At 49.0% G+C, this 14,071-nt stretch overlaps 2 protein-coding genes across 4 annotated transcripts in view; one reads left to right on the top strand and one right to left on the bottom strand.

The window, feature by feature from the left end:
* Positions 1 to 2,486: 2,486 nt before the first annotated feature.
* ZNF593 (zinc finger protein 593) lies at positions 2,487 to 6,872 on the bottom strand. Its single transcript, XM_078880518.1, has 4 exons — positions 6,692 to 6,872; positions 3,899 to 4,094; positions 3,150 to 3,212; positions 2,487 to 2,688 (listed from the first exon to the last, which is right to left on the bottom strand). The coding sequence occupies exons 2-4, from the start codon at positions 4,075 to 4,077 to the stop codon at positions 2,511 to 2,513; spliced, it is 420 nt and encodes a 139-aa protein (XP_078736644.1). The 5' UTR covers positions 4,078 to 4,094; positions 6,692 to 6,872; the 3' UTR covers positions 2,487 to 2,510.
* Positions 6,873 to 12,135: 5,263 nt separating this feature from the next.
* The window catches only part of LOC144950298 (uncharacterized), a 48,868-nt gene continuing 46,932 nt past the window's right edge, over positions 12,136 to 14,071 (top strand). For all 3 annotated transcript variants that reach the window (XM_078880380.1, XM_078880382.1, XM_078880381.1), the window contains exon 1: positions 12,136 to 12,297. In XM_078880380.1, the coding sequence (XP_078736506.1) occupies positions 12,142 to 12,297 (156 nt within the window). In that variant the 5' untranslated portion in view covers positions 12,136 to 12,141. The remainder of the gene's footprint in view (positions 12,298 to 14,071) is intronic.

The following is a 14,071-nucleotide window of genomic DNA, read 5'->3' on the forward strand; positions in this document are numbered from 1 at the left end:
TTTAGTTGGCAGGCTTCGTGCCCTAATTGATTTTGTTTTCCACCCCCCCCCCCCCCAAATAACGGGACCAGTTGGCTCTTGCAGAAAGGCATCTGCCATATTTACATCTCGGGTGATAATAAATTTCGCACACTGGCTACTGCTGCTGTGGCTGTAAATGTTTGCACACCCGGGGCCCCCCTTTGTTCTTGCTGCTGGTCTCCCCTGGGAAGACCGGGGGGCACACACGTGGCCATTACATTTGCCCCCCACCCCACTCCCGTGATGTTAACTGTGTCCTGGGTGGGCGACGTTGGAGGGTGTCGACATTGTGGATCCAGGCGTGGAGTGGTGCACGCACGCCACTAAATTCAGTAAGGTCGGCAGATGGTAGCTTTGCCAAACTTAAATTCTTTTGCACTCATCTTCTTGGTTCTTTCGGTAAAGTCACGTAGAAGGGAAGTAATAAAATTAATATATTGTATTTTATTATATATTATTGTATTATGTTTTATTTTAATTATTTTATTACTTCCCTTCTACGTGACTTTACCGAAAGAACCAAGAAGATAAATCCCTGAAGTCACGAAAGCTTTAAATCGAAATTCTTTTGCACTGCCAATTGTTTTAAGCGGTGGTCGTAAAGCAAGTAGGCTTGTTTTTTTTAGCCTGCATGTGTGGGTGTCATCTTCCCATACCTCGCGATTAGCACGGTTGACTACGTATGGTGCGAAAGACGTTCCACATACGTGTTTGCTTCTACGTGTAAAATGCAAAACACTGCCCACATTTGAAATGCCCAGAACAGCACAGTGCAGGACTCTCCTGAAGCTCTTAAAACAAAGGCGAGACTAAATTTCGATTTAAAGCTTTCGTGACTGCAGGGCTTCATCTTCTTGGTTCTTTCGGTAAAGTCACGTAGAAGGAAAATAATAAAATTATAAAAAAAATAATAAAATGATTCTCATGACGTTTCGGCCACAACGCAAGCAGCCGTCATCAGGTGGGGAACAGGTCTGTCAAGTCTGAATGACTGTCTACTTGACAGACCTGTTCTCCACCTGAGGACGGCTGCTTGCGTTGTGGCCGAAACGTCGTGAGAATTGTATTTTATTTTTATTATTTTCCTTCTAAGTGACTTTACCGAAAGAACCAAGAAAAGGTGAGACTTTCCATTATTAAATTCATCACAAATCTGCCATGGTCTGTCCACTGCTGGATAGAGGCCTCCCAAAGCCATCACAGTTCATGCGACGCCACAATCCATCTCCTGTGCACGAGGCCATCTCATGGCTCCATCTCCGGCTGTCATCCTCTTGGGTGTTCCCCCCCCCACCTCTTGGCTGCCATTCAACTACTGGTCTCGAACATCAGCCATCATCCCTTCTAGCCAAGCGTCCCCTGCCCATGCTGGATTCATTTCCCCGAATGTGGGAATTGAGAAAATTCTTACATCATGCAAAAGACTGTGTGTGGGTGGTTAATTGGTCCGGGCGGATATGCGATGTCTTCAATTGAGGCTGCTGCTGCTGCAAAACGGTGGCTTGGGTGTTGCCTGGGGCAGTTTCCCTATTGGTGTCACTGAAAATATTGTAACTACACCAATCAGTGGAGCCCGCAAGAAAAATCACGCATAAGGCGATTAGATGGCAACAGGAATGAATGTGCCGTTTATGGCTGCACAGACACTGGATTTATATTCATGCACACCCATGGAGTTAAAAAAAAGTTTATGCGGTTGTGGCTTGTTGCAGAAGTTGGCCGTTTACAAGCCCAGTGGCCACCCTGGTTAATACTGGGGGTTCATATTCTTAGGTTTTTTTTAGGTAAAGTCACGTAGGTAAAACATTTTTATTAATAAAAGTAAAATAAAATAAAAATCACGACGTTTCGGAGGCATAGCTGTATCAAGTGATACAGCTATCGTGCTGTGACGGTTCCACCTGAAGACGGAAGCTTGTGTTGCCTCAAACGTCGTGATTTTTATTTTATTTAAATTTTACTTTTATTAATTTGAATTTTTTACCTACGTGACTTTACCGAAAAAACCTAAGAATATAAATCCTTGCAGTCACGAAAGCTTCAAATCTAGAATACTGGGGGTGTTGACCAAAATGACTCAAGTCTGCTTCACAGCCAACGTTAAGACATCCCGTGATGTGATCTGAGTAACAGTAGGCCCTGTGTATAGGTGACCTGTTCCAAATTCCTCGCAAATTACTTAATTTTTTTAAACCAGATGCCAACATCGCCTCCAACTGGTAGACCACCCACCCGTGAATGGTAAAAATGCCAAATGTACGAGTCCAGGGGTTGGCAACCAAAATAACGAGCCATTGTTTTCAAATTCGGTGGAAAAAAAACTATTTCAAGAGCTGCAATGCATGTGGATGCAAGATGGTCCTTAACAAATAACATCACCAAACAGTCCTTAAAGAGCAGTAGGCTGTAACCACTAGTGGTTACAGCTGCCTTATGTATCAGTACACAGGAACATAAGACACGGGTTGCTTAAACATGTTTATTGATGGTTAAGTGCTACGGCTCTGCTTCTTTGGGGTGGGACCCGTGGTCTCTGCACACATGGCCTCCTCTTCCTCTACTGGTTGTGTCTGCACCTTCACCTGGGCAGGCAGCTGATATGAGCCCATGCCAGCAGCTCTCTCGGCCTCCTCCTGAGAAAAAGGTGCCTCCCGCAGCCTCTTGAGCCTGAATCGCAAAGGAACGCAAGTCAACCCAGGCTAAGAAAACTCAAGTTGCCGCAAATAAAATGTGCAATTGCTATTATAATAGGGCACAGCATTTATGTACAATATCAATGTGATTGGCTTAGCCATTCATCTTTTCACCAGGCAGTGTCAGATTACGGATTGGTTCCAGGTGTTTAAAGGCAGTGTGAGCTGAATGGAATTGGCTATTTGTGCCTCTAAGTAACATGCTCAGCTAATGATGCCTTCTAGGCAGACATCACCTATTGGCGCCTCTACATGGAGTGCCTATGCACAGTAAGAACCCAAGAATCGTGATCTGAAGGCCATACTGCTGCTGTGAAGCAGCTGAAACAAGGTTCTGAGACCAATTCCTGATTGTCCTTGAAGCTTGTTAAACTTGTGTTGTGTGTAAATATAACGTTCTTGACGTTATTCTTCATATCCAGGATGTGTTCTTACCTTTGCTTGTGTGTTTTAGTCTTGAAATGCACTTTCAGGGTCTGCAGGTCGATGAAATACCGCCTGCGGGGAAAGAACCATTTGCCAGTCACAAATCCTCCAGGGTTTGTAGAGATTCAGTTTTCAGGAATGACGCTATACACAGATACAGCATTCAAAGTAACCATTATAAACTAACCTTTAAATTTATTTTGCCAAGTAAGGCCCACAGCTAAATTGCTATTTTTCAGAATCAACCTGGCCACAAATGATGACTTAAGTGGCTTGTGGAAATTTATAGCAGGAACCAAAAACTCAAAGGCATGTTTCTAAATGGAGGGGAAAAATCAGAGCACCCACAGAAAGATCCACGCTACCCCAGTTAGAACATGCAAACTCCAAATATACAACAGGCGTCAGAGTTGGGATTCAACCCACAAGCTCCTGTATACCAGGCGAGGTAGTTAACATACCACGGGGAGAGGGAGCCAGGCAAACTCAATTTACAGCAGGCATTGTCAGGGTCAAGATCGAACCCACTACCTCCTGTATACTAGTCGAGGTAGTTTACATATCACAGGGAGAGGGAGCCGCGCAAACTCCAAATATACAGCAGGCATCGTCAGGGTCAAGATCGAACCCACGACCTCCTGTATACTAGTCGAGGTAGTTAACATATCACCACCACTGCACCCTACAGAATCTCCAATTCGAGGTGCACACGGGAGGGAGACGGTGGTTAGAGGGGCGGCAGCAGCGTTCATCCGTACGCGCAGTGCAGGCAATAGTGCTGAGCGTTCCCCGGCAGGTCCAGGTCCTCGGGCTGGTGCAGCAGGGCGCCAGCGCTCTCGGGCCGCATGTCGCCGTGCACCTGGTCCAGGTCGCGTGTGCGCCTCTTCACCTTCATCAGCTTGGACTTCTTGGCGCGCTGCTTGTGTGTGCGAGCCATCGTCTCCACCCACAAACCTGCGCCGGATGAACCAGTGGCAGGAGGGGGGGAGACAATTGCAGGACTTGAAGCCATGACCGAATGCGATTTTGTACTCATTCTGTGTCCCAGCGTTGTCACAACCCACCCCAAACACTTAGTTTTTTCGGTAAAGTCACGTAGGTAAAAAATGAAATTAAAATTAATTAAAATAAAATACCTCTGCGTTTGGAATTTCCACGATTTTCTTACCTCCATAAGTTCCCATTACAGCACACGTGGCAGCAAACGCATCCTCTGTATGCAAGTCGGAGCGGTTTCTTGCTTTTAACGCTCATGAGCAACGCAAACGTAACTGAAGGCGCTGTGGTAACAAATTTAAGTGGCCTGCGATGGGATCGTAGATCTTGCTGAGAATTAGCCAGTCCAATGAATGGGGATTGGCTTAATATCCTTAATTCTAGATTTGAAGCTTTCGTGTCTGCAAGGATTAATACTCTTAGGTTTTTTTCGGTTAAGTCACGTAGGTAAAAAAGAAATATAATAGAAATATAATATTTTATTAATATTGTTATTTCTATTATTTTTATTATTAATTTTTTTACCTACGTGACTTTACCGAAAAAACCTAAGAGTATTAATATCCTTACTCGACCCATAGGTCTATTGGCAATGACTCTTGACAGCGATTAATCCGCAAATGGCTATACATGGGGGGGGGGGGGGGGCAAATCTCTGAACGGTTATGTTGTAGGGCATACGATGTCCCTCTATTACAGCGCCTCCATTCCGCGTGGAAATCCACCAACCACCATCACCACCACCACACATTCCTGCCACCATAATCCCCACCTGTGGAAGCCATTTGAGATTAACTGTCAGTCGCCAATTTGTCCACCAGAGGGCGGCAACGAGGCCTTGGCTCGCACGAGCTGCCGTGTACACAGCCACTCGGCCATGCCGGTGATGTTCAGCATCTTCTTGGTTCTTTCGGTAAAGTCACGTAAAAAGAAAATAATAAAATAATGAACATAAAAAAATAAAATATATAATTTTATTCTGTTTAATAATAATAACAAAAATATTATTTTATGTTTTATTTGTATTATTTCCCTTCTACGTGACTTTACCGAAAGAACCAAGAAGATGAATCCCTGCAGTCACGAAAGCTTTAAATCGAGATGTTTAGCATGTCAAGCTAAAAACTATAAAAGATTGTTTTTTACCAGGTAAGGCCCACTGAGCTTCATGCAGCTCGTTTACACAAGCGGTCAAATAATCTTAAACGCGCGATGTTGATTCTAAATGTGGAGGGGGACCAATTATACAGCAGCAGGCATCGTCAGCGTCGGGGATCGAACCCACGTCCTCCTGCATACCAGGCGAGGTAGTTAACATCTCGCCACTTTGACAATGTCGTGGCAAAAACCGTGGATGCCCCCCCCCCCATCACTACCAACGTTGTCTTCACCCTCTAGATGCCGCAGCTGCTGCACATTTGACATGCAGCGACCTCCAGCAACTGCATTAAACGCTCTTCCCCCATCAGTTCTTTGGATTTCTCTTCCCCTTCGTCAGTAGTCTCCAAAGCCCGTCTAAGATGACCTGGCCTCCTCCCCTCCCCGCAACACGCGTCCCACCCATCCAAACCACCTGGTTGTTTTTAAAGATGATATCTACTCAACTTTGCGACCACGTTGTTTACGCGTGCGACAATCCTGGTCTCGAGTTCTGACCGAGTGGAGAAAAGTAATCTTTAAACCTGAACTTCCAAGTAGCTTCATTTTTACACTATTTTTAACATATACTACAAATACCTGTTTTTAAATGCCACGTTCTGCCAGTATACAGCGGCACATGGTGTATGCACAGTGCCATGGATGTTGAACTTCTTACTTCGTACGTAGCTAACCGCGCTCATCGGAGATGCCTTAACACACTTGTGTACACCAATCACAACCTTCCAGATTAAAGAACCAAACTATATAGCCACGCTTTTTGGTTCTTTCGATAAAGTCACGTAGTTAGAAATAAAACAACACAAATCACGACGTTTCGATCGCAACACAAGCGGTCATCATCTCGTCACGTTATATTCCAAACTCCAAGTTGCTCCCCCTTATCCAGCATCCCACCCATTGCAATTTCTTCCCCCTTTCAACTTCCAAGTCGCTTGCCCGACCGTCCCACCACCCTCCTGACAACACCCGCAATACGATGCCGTATTCATTCATCACCGTCAGTCATGGTCAATCCACTGCTCGATGAAGGCCGCATCATCTCGCGATCATGCCATGCAATACAGTATTACACCTATGAGCTGCACACGAACTGCAGTATTGTACTCCTTAAGATAATACAATGAAACTCACAAGATAAGTTATTTAAAGTACAACCCGCCACATTCCCGACTACCGCCAAGGCCCGAATCTTCGGCAGCGGCCTCCGCGTGCAAGCGCCGCCGCCTTAGGTGCCCCAAAGGCCGGCGCGACCTTCTAGGCAACAGCCTAGGTTCCGTGAACGGTGTTCAGGCCTACCTACAAGACCACCACCATGGATGTCATCCCAACACGCCTGCTGTAGATAAAGCGTCGGCTGTCCGGCCACGGTGAAAATGGAGTAACGAACAAAGTACCTGTCCCGGAGATGTCTCCCTTATTCACCTCGTTCACCTCGTTCCGTCTTCTTCCCCCACACGTGCGGTCACGTTGGCGAATATTAGCTGATCGTGCACGAAGGAACCGCGGCGATTTGCTCACGCGGGGTAGTAGTCGTCGGCGATTGGCCCCCCGAAGATTTATATCGAATGTTGAATTACCGCTGTCCCTAACCACCTCACGCATTAAACCCTTAACCAAGACCCACATTTACCTCTTAGGGGCCGTCCATAAATGACGTCACGCGATTTTGGACGTTTTTTGACCCCCCCCCCCCTCAAATATGACGTGCAAAAGCTCTGCCCCCCCCCCCAAAAAAAATAAAACATGCTTCAAATCGCTTTAAACTATTGTCATTGTAGTGCGTATTTAATGTGGCGCTGCACTCTGATGTAGGAGAAAACATTTATTAAAAAGTATATTTAATTAAGTAGAACGTGTTGTCTATATTTATTTAAAGTTTCGTATTTTGATGTGACGTCACATTTCTCACACCCCCCCCCCCTTCGTCACATCATCATCACAAATGTCTGACCCCCCCCCCCCTACGTGCGTGACGTCATTTATGGACGGCCCCTTAATCCTAACCCATCAATATGAACCCTGGCTTTAACCCTCACCACACAATCCTAAAACTCTCATCCTCAACCCAAATCCAACAAACCCTATACAAAAACTATAACCGCAAACGTGACCCACAAAGAACCTAACCCCGAATCGCTCATCCTTTAAACCCTAACGTTACACTATAACCGCTAAACCCTATCCCAAAACGCAAATTCTAACCCCTAAACTCAGACCCACAAACCCGAACCCCATTACAGTCAAGCTCGCCCCCAACGGAGGTCGACTGCTTCGTGACACGTGATTTATTACGGGACATGTAGCCGACGTCAGCTTAAAAAAAAACTACGGATTGGCAGTGTTGGGTGGTGGCGAGTTTAACGACGCATTTATATTTACGCGAAAAAACCCCAAAATAAACCTTATGGTGGTGGTGGCGGGTTTAACGACGCATTCTATTTACGCGAAAAACCCCCCAAAATAAACCTTATTATGGATCGTGAAATATCAAGGCTTTTTCTTACCGAATTAGAAAATAAATGTTTTGTTATTTTGGTTGCCAACCTCTGGCCTAACCCCTATTATCCACAAACTCTGCAACAGAAGCAGGAATTGTAAAGGACCTCAAAAGGCTGGGTGCACCCCAGGCAGTGTCTATCATTTATTACAAAAAAAACTCTGGTCTATGGCTGGGTGCAAATCGGTAAAGTCACGTAGGTATAAAATAAAATGAATTAAATCACGACGTTTCGGGCGCAACACAAGCGTCCGTCATCAGGTGGGGCAACCACAGCAATAAAACAATTGCTGAAGTGTAGTTTAAGGTCTATAGGCTCAGTGGGTCTCACCTGGTCAAATACATAAAATAGTTCAGTTGAACAGGTTTAGTTTATTTGTGTTCGTGATGCGTGTTCCCCGGTGCCCCCACCTGGGCGCACTTGACCCAACAGGTAAATGAGCACCTTTGCTTTGCCTACTTTGCACGCGGTGCCCTGGAGGCCGGAGTAATGAGGAAGGGTGGGTCATGGAAGCGTTGTGATGGGAGGATGGGGTGATAGGAGGATGGGGTGATGGGAGGATGGGGATGGGAGGGAGGGGACATGGGAGGATGGGATGATGGAAGGATTGGTTGATGGGAGGATGGGGTGATGGAAGGATCCGGTGATGGGAGGATCGGGTGATGGGAGGATGGGGATGGGAGGGAGGGATCATGGGAGTATGGGGTGATGGGAGGATGGGGATGGGAAGGAGGGATCATGGGAGGATGGGGTGATGGGAGGATGGGGTGATGGGATGATCAGGTGATGGAAGGGTGGGGTGATGGGAGGATGGGGATGGTAGGATGGCGATGGGAGGGAGGGGTCATCGGAGGATGGGGTGATGGAAGGATCGGGTGATGGGAGGATGGGGTGATGGAGGATGGGGATGGGATGGAGGGGACATGGGAGGATGGGATGATGGGAGGATGGGGTGATGGGAGGATGGGGTGATGAGAGGATGGGGATGGGAGGATGGGGTGATGGGAGGATGGGGTGGTGGGAGGGTGGGGTGATGGGAGAATGGGATGATGGGAGGGAGGGGTCATGGAAGGATGGGGTGATGGGAGGATGGGGATGGGAGGGAGGGGTCGTAGGAGGATGGGCCATGGGAGGATGGGGTGATGGGAAGCAGGATGGTGATGGAAATATGGGGATGATGGCGGGTGCTAGTAGGTTGGGTTGATAGGAGGATGTTGATGGGGAGGGCCGAGTGATGGGAGAGGTGGGAGGGGGTCATGGCAGGATGCAAATTGGAGGTGGGGGAAGGGATAGGTGAGTTGGAGATTTGCGGCGATGGAAGGTGGTGAGTGATTCTGGGGTGAGACACTGGGGGGCGCGGTGAGAGGACGATGGCGATGAAAGGGGTTGATGAGTGGATGTGGTGAGCGGTGGCGGAGTGGCAAGCGCGCTTCTGTACGAACCCGGCGACCCGAATTCGATTCCCAATCACAACCACCAACACCAAAAACGGTGATACCTGAAACAGTTATGGGGGTCTCCCTTAGGTCGATTCAGCCTCGTGTGAGTGTCTTGGTACGATGGGTAATCATTAGCAAGCGGCCTTCATAGGTGGTACTTCATACCTGTCAACCCATACGGTTTAAACCCCGTATTCTGGTACAGGGAAATTGAGTTTTCAGGTCGATACGGCGTACAGCCGTTTCAATGCGGGCACATTTTTTTTGTCAATTTGTTTGTGTTTCTTCCTTGAGAAGGGACTTTGTAGGATGAACGTTGAGATGTATAAGGGCCACGGGGTGACCAATGAGGTCTGAATTGGTCTGTAGTAAGGTAGGGCACTGATAAGGGGTTGACAGGTATGCAGTAGTGTATAGTGTAGTGTATAGTGTAGTGTATAGCAGTGTATAGTGTAGTGTATATTATAGTGTATAGTGTAGTCACTACACTATACACTATAATATACACTACACTGTAGTGTATAGTGTAGTGTATAGTAGTGTATATTGTAGTGTATAGTAGTGTAGTGTATAGTAGTGTATAGTGTAGTGTATAGTAGTGTATAGTGTAGTGTATAGTAGTGTAGTGTATAGTAGTGTATAGTGTAGTGTATAGTAGTGTAGTGTATAGTAGTGTATAGTGTAGTGTATAGTGTAGTGTGTAGTAGTGTATAGTGTAGTGTATAGTAGTGTATAGTGTAGTGTATAGTAGTGTATAGTAGTGTATAGTAGTGTAGTGTATAGTAGTGTATAGTGTAGTGTATAGTGTAGTGTATAGTGTAGTGTATAGTAGTGTATAGTGTAGTGTATAGTGTAGTGTATAGTATCGTGTATAGTAGTGTATAGTGTAGTGTATAGTGTAGTGTATAGTATCGTGTATAGTAGTGTATAGTGTAGTGTATAGTGTAGTGTATAGTATCGTGTATAGTAGTGTATAGTGTAGTGTATAGGATGAACGTTGAGATGTATAAGGGGCACGGGTTGACCAATGAGGTCTGAATTGGTCTGTAATAAGGTCAGGGGTTGACAGGTTTGCTACTCACAGTCATGGGTGCTGTGTGTACAGCAATTGGGATTCCACACAGCAGCAATATCGGTCCCGGTTGTGGAAAATTGCCAGGGATACCTCCTGAGAAGGCGTACGCGGTACTCAGCACTTGCCCCAACAGTCCTGTCAAGGCTACACGGGGGATCTTTGTCTTGGGGGTGGTGTGTGTCTGTGTGAACAAGCGGACGTGCAGCGAACTCCACATTCGAAGTCCGATTCCCTCTCTCCAACACGTGCCAGTGACGATTATCTTGCACCGGTCTTGTGCTTCGCCACCCTCCATCAAAGTCAACACGACCCTCAAATGAAGGTACCTCCCTGTGCGTTGTGCCCTTAGGGACCTGGGGGGGGTGGGGGGTCAGACATTTGTGACGATGTGTGACGAGGGGGGGGGGTTTGAGAAATGTGACGTCACATCAAAATGCACAACTTTAAATAAACATAGACAACACGTTCTACTTAATTAAATATACTTTTTAATTAATGTTTTCTCCTACAACATTAGAGTGCAGCGCCACATTAAATACGCACTACAATGACAATAGTTTAAAGCGATTTGAAGCATGTGTTTTTTTTGGGGGGGGGGGCAGAGCTTTGTGACGTCATATTTAAGGGGGGGTCTTATTTTTTGTGACGCCGTGTGACGAGGGGGCGGGGGGGGGGTCAAAAATCGTCCAAAATCGCGTGACGTCATTTATGGACAGTCCCTTAAACATCGCGACTGGGGGATATAAAGACGGCCGGGGCGTGGGGGCTGACCACCCCACCCCCTCGTGTGACCGTGCGGGCCTTCATAGGTGGCTGCTGCTACCTTAGGGGAGCCCCCCCCTCCAAAACTGTTTCTGATATCACCGTCATTGGCGTTGCTGGCTGTGTGAATGGGAATCGAATTCGGGTCGCCGGGGTCCGTCACCCCCCCCCCCTCTCATCACCGTCACCCCCCCCCCCCCTTTCATCACCCTCAACCTCCCCCCTCTCATCACCGTCACCCCCCCCCCCCTCATCACCGTCAACCCCCCCCCTCTCATCACCGTCACCCCCCCCCCTCATCACCGTCAACCCCCCCCCTCTCATCACCGTCACCCCCCCCCCTCATCACCGTCAACCCCCCCCCTCTCATCACCGTCACCCCCCCCCCTCATCACCGTCAACCCCCCCCCTCTCATCACCGTCACCCCCCCCCCCCTCATCACCGTCAACCCCCCCCCCTCTCATCACCGTCACCCCCCCCCCCCCTCATCACCGTCACCCCCCCCCTCTCGTCACCGTCGTCTACCTCCACCAGCGCTGATCTCCGCACACAGCAGCGGCTCTTGCCTGGGACCCAGTCTGTTGTCGGCTTTGTGTGTGGGGGGTGGGCGTGTTGGGGGGGAGGGGCGATTTTGAGGGGGGGGGTGTTGAGGGGGGGGCGATTTTGAGGGGGGGGTGTTGGGGGAGGGTGATTTTGAGGGGGGGGGGTTGATGGGGGGAGGGGGGATTTTGAGGGGGGGGGGGTGTTGGAGGGAGGGGGATTTTGAGGGTGGGGTGTTGGGGGGGAGGGGTGATTTTGAGGGAGGGGTGTTGGGGGGGAGGGGTGATTTTGAGGGGGGGGGGTGTTGGGGGGAAGGGGCGATTTTGAGGGAGGGGTGTTGGGGGGGAGGGGTGATTTTGAGGGGGGGGGGGGGTGTTGGGGGCGGGGTTAATGGGGGGGAGGGGCGGTATTTGTGGGGTCTGGGTGGTGTCCATGCTGACACCCTCCCTCTCTCCCGCGCCGTCCAATAGGAACGCGCGCTGGGCGTCACGTGCGCGACGCGCTTCCCCCACTGCGCGCAGGAGCCGCCATGGAGGACGGGACAATGGAGGCGTCGGTGGTGGCGGCGGACGGCGGCGCGACCCTGCGCGGCCGCCTGGTCGCCCTCGCGGACGGCCTGCCGCTCCGCGCCCAGCCCGGCGAGCTCGCCTCGGCGTCCGGCAACTACTGCCAGCGATTCTGCGAGGTGAGCTTCGTAGCCGTCGATCGGTGGGGGCGTGCGGGCGGGTGGCGGGCGTGGGGGGGGGAGTTCGGTGCTGAGCGCGTGTGTGTACACACACAGACACACACACAGACACACACACAGATACACACACAGCCACACACACACATACACACACAGAAACACACACAGACACAGATACACACAGACAGACACAGCCACACACACACAGCCACAGCCACACACAGCCACACACACACAGCCACACACACACACAGCCACACACACAGCCACACAGACACAGACACACACACAGCCACACACACACACAGCCACATACACAGATACACAGACACACAGACACACATAGCCACAGACACACACACGAGCACACGTGTGTGTGTGTGGCTGTGTGAGAGGATGGGTAGCGCAGTCGTGAGCTGATTGCGCTGCGTGAGCAGAGTTCCAAATCACGGATCACGGATCACGTGCGAGTGGACGAATGTCCGAAACGATTCTGGGATTTCCCCCTCTGCCCCAAGATCGATTCGTCCTTAAAGCAGTGCCTTGGTGCGGTGTGTAAACATCAACAGGACAGGGAGACAAAGGCGGTTGTGTGTTGGGGCGAGAAAACACCACGCCTCATCTTCGTGTGTCATTCCGGCCTTGTTAACAGGAGCTCGCAAACAGTACTTGGCCCCTAAGTCTGTGTGGGCTACACGGGCAGATGTTTGCTTTGTCTTTTGTGTGTCAGGGGGGATGGGTGGCGCTGTGGTTGGCACAACGCGATCTGGATTTGGTTGTCACGCTTGTAAACCAAATGGTGACTTGTCTACGGGTCCGTGAGGAGATGGAGCGATGTGGTCGTGGATTGTTATATCGTGATAACGTAAAGCGGAGGCGGTTTTGGGGGTCCTTTATCCAGCAGTGCATTGGGCACGGCTGCTGATGTTTATTGTTATTTGATTCCGTTATGTGCCTACTGTAAGGTAGACAGCCTCAGTGCCTGTGTAAATACAAGCTGTTGGGGAGACAAAGGTGGCCGGGCGTGGTGCTGTGGATACATTATTACTCACCTTGGTGTGATGTTGCTGGTGTTAGTAGGAGCTAGCTACCTTCAGTAAGCTTTTAAGGTTACACGGGGCATCTGTGTTTTATTATTATTTTTGGTATATACTCTGCGTATTTATCCCGTGCTGACCAGCGTGGTGAAGTATGGTCAAAAAACCCACGTGACCCGGCACAGCGTGGGGGAGTGAGAGGCCTTCATCCTGTAGTGGATTGAGACAGGGGGATTGGCATTACACTGTTGCTGTGTGGCGTTCGTGTACACCCAATGCACTTCATAACAATGTATAAAAGTATTGGGCACTTAGATTAAGAGTATATAGGGCGGTGTGAGTGTGTTTTGGTATCATCTGTCACTGTGTTACTCACATTCTCCAATAGAGCCCCCAACAGTCTGTGTGAAAGCTTGTAACGTGTACACGTGGGGAGCGGTGGGGCAAGTGGTGAGCGCACGTAACGTGTACACGTGGGGAGCGGTGGGGCGAGTGGTGAGCGCACGTAACGTGAACACGTGGGGAGCGGTGGGGCAAGTGGTGAGCGCACCGCTCACGGTCAACATCAGTGGCGAACATTTGAACCACTCCAGGACTAGTAGTAGGTTTTTACCCTTTAAACTGGTACAAAAACTGACACCTTTATACAAGGCATCATGTTTGCAATAACCACAACACAAGCAGTCAAAATGGAAACAAAAAGAAACAACTCTGATAATGATAATGATATGCACTGT

This window comes from Lampetra fluviatilis, chromosome 57 (genome assembly GCF_964198595.1).
Source record: "Lampetra fluviatilis chromosome 57, kcLamFluv1.1, whole genome shotgun sequence".
NCBI lineage: Eukaryota > Metazoa > Chordata > Hyperoartia > Petromyzontiformes > Petromyzontidae > Lampetra > Lampetra fluviatilis.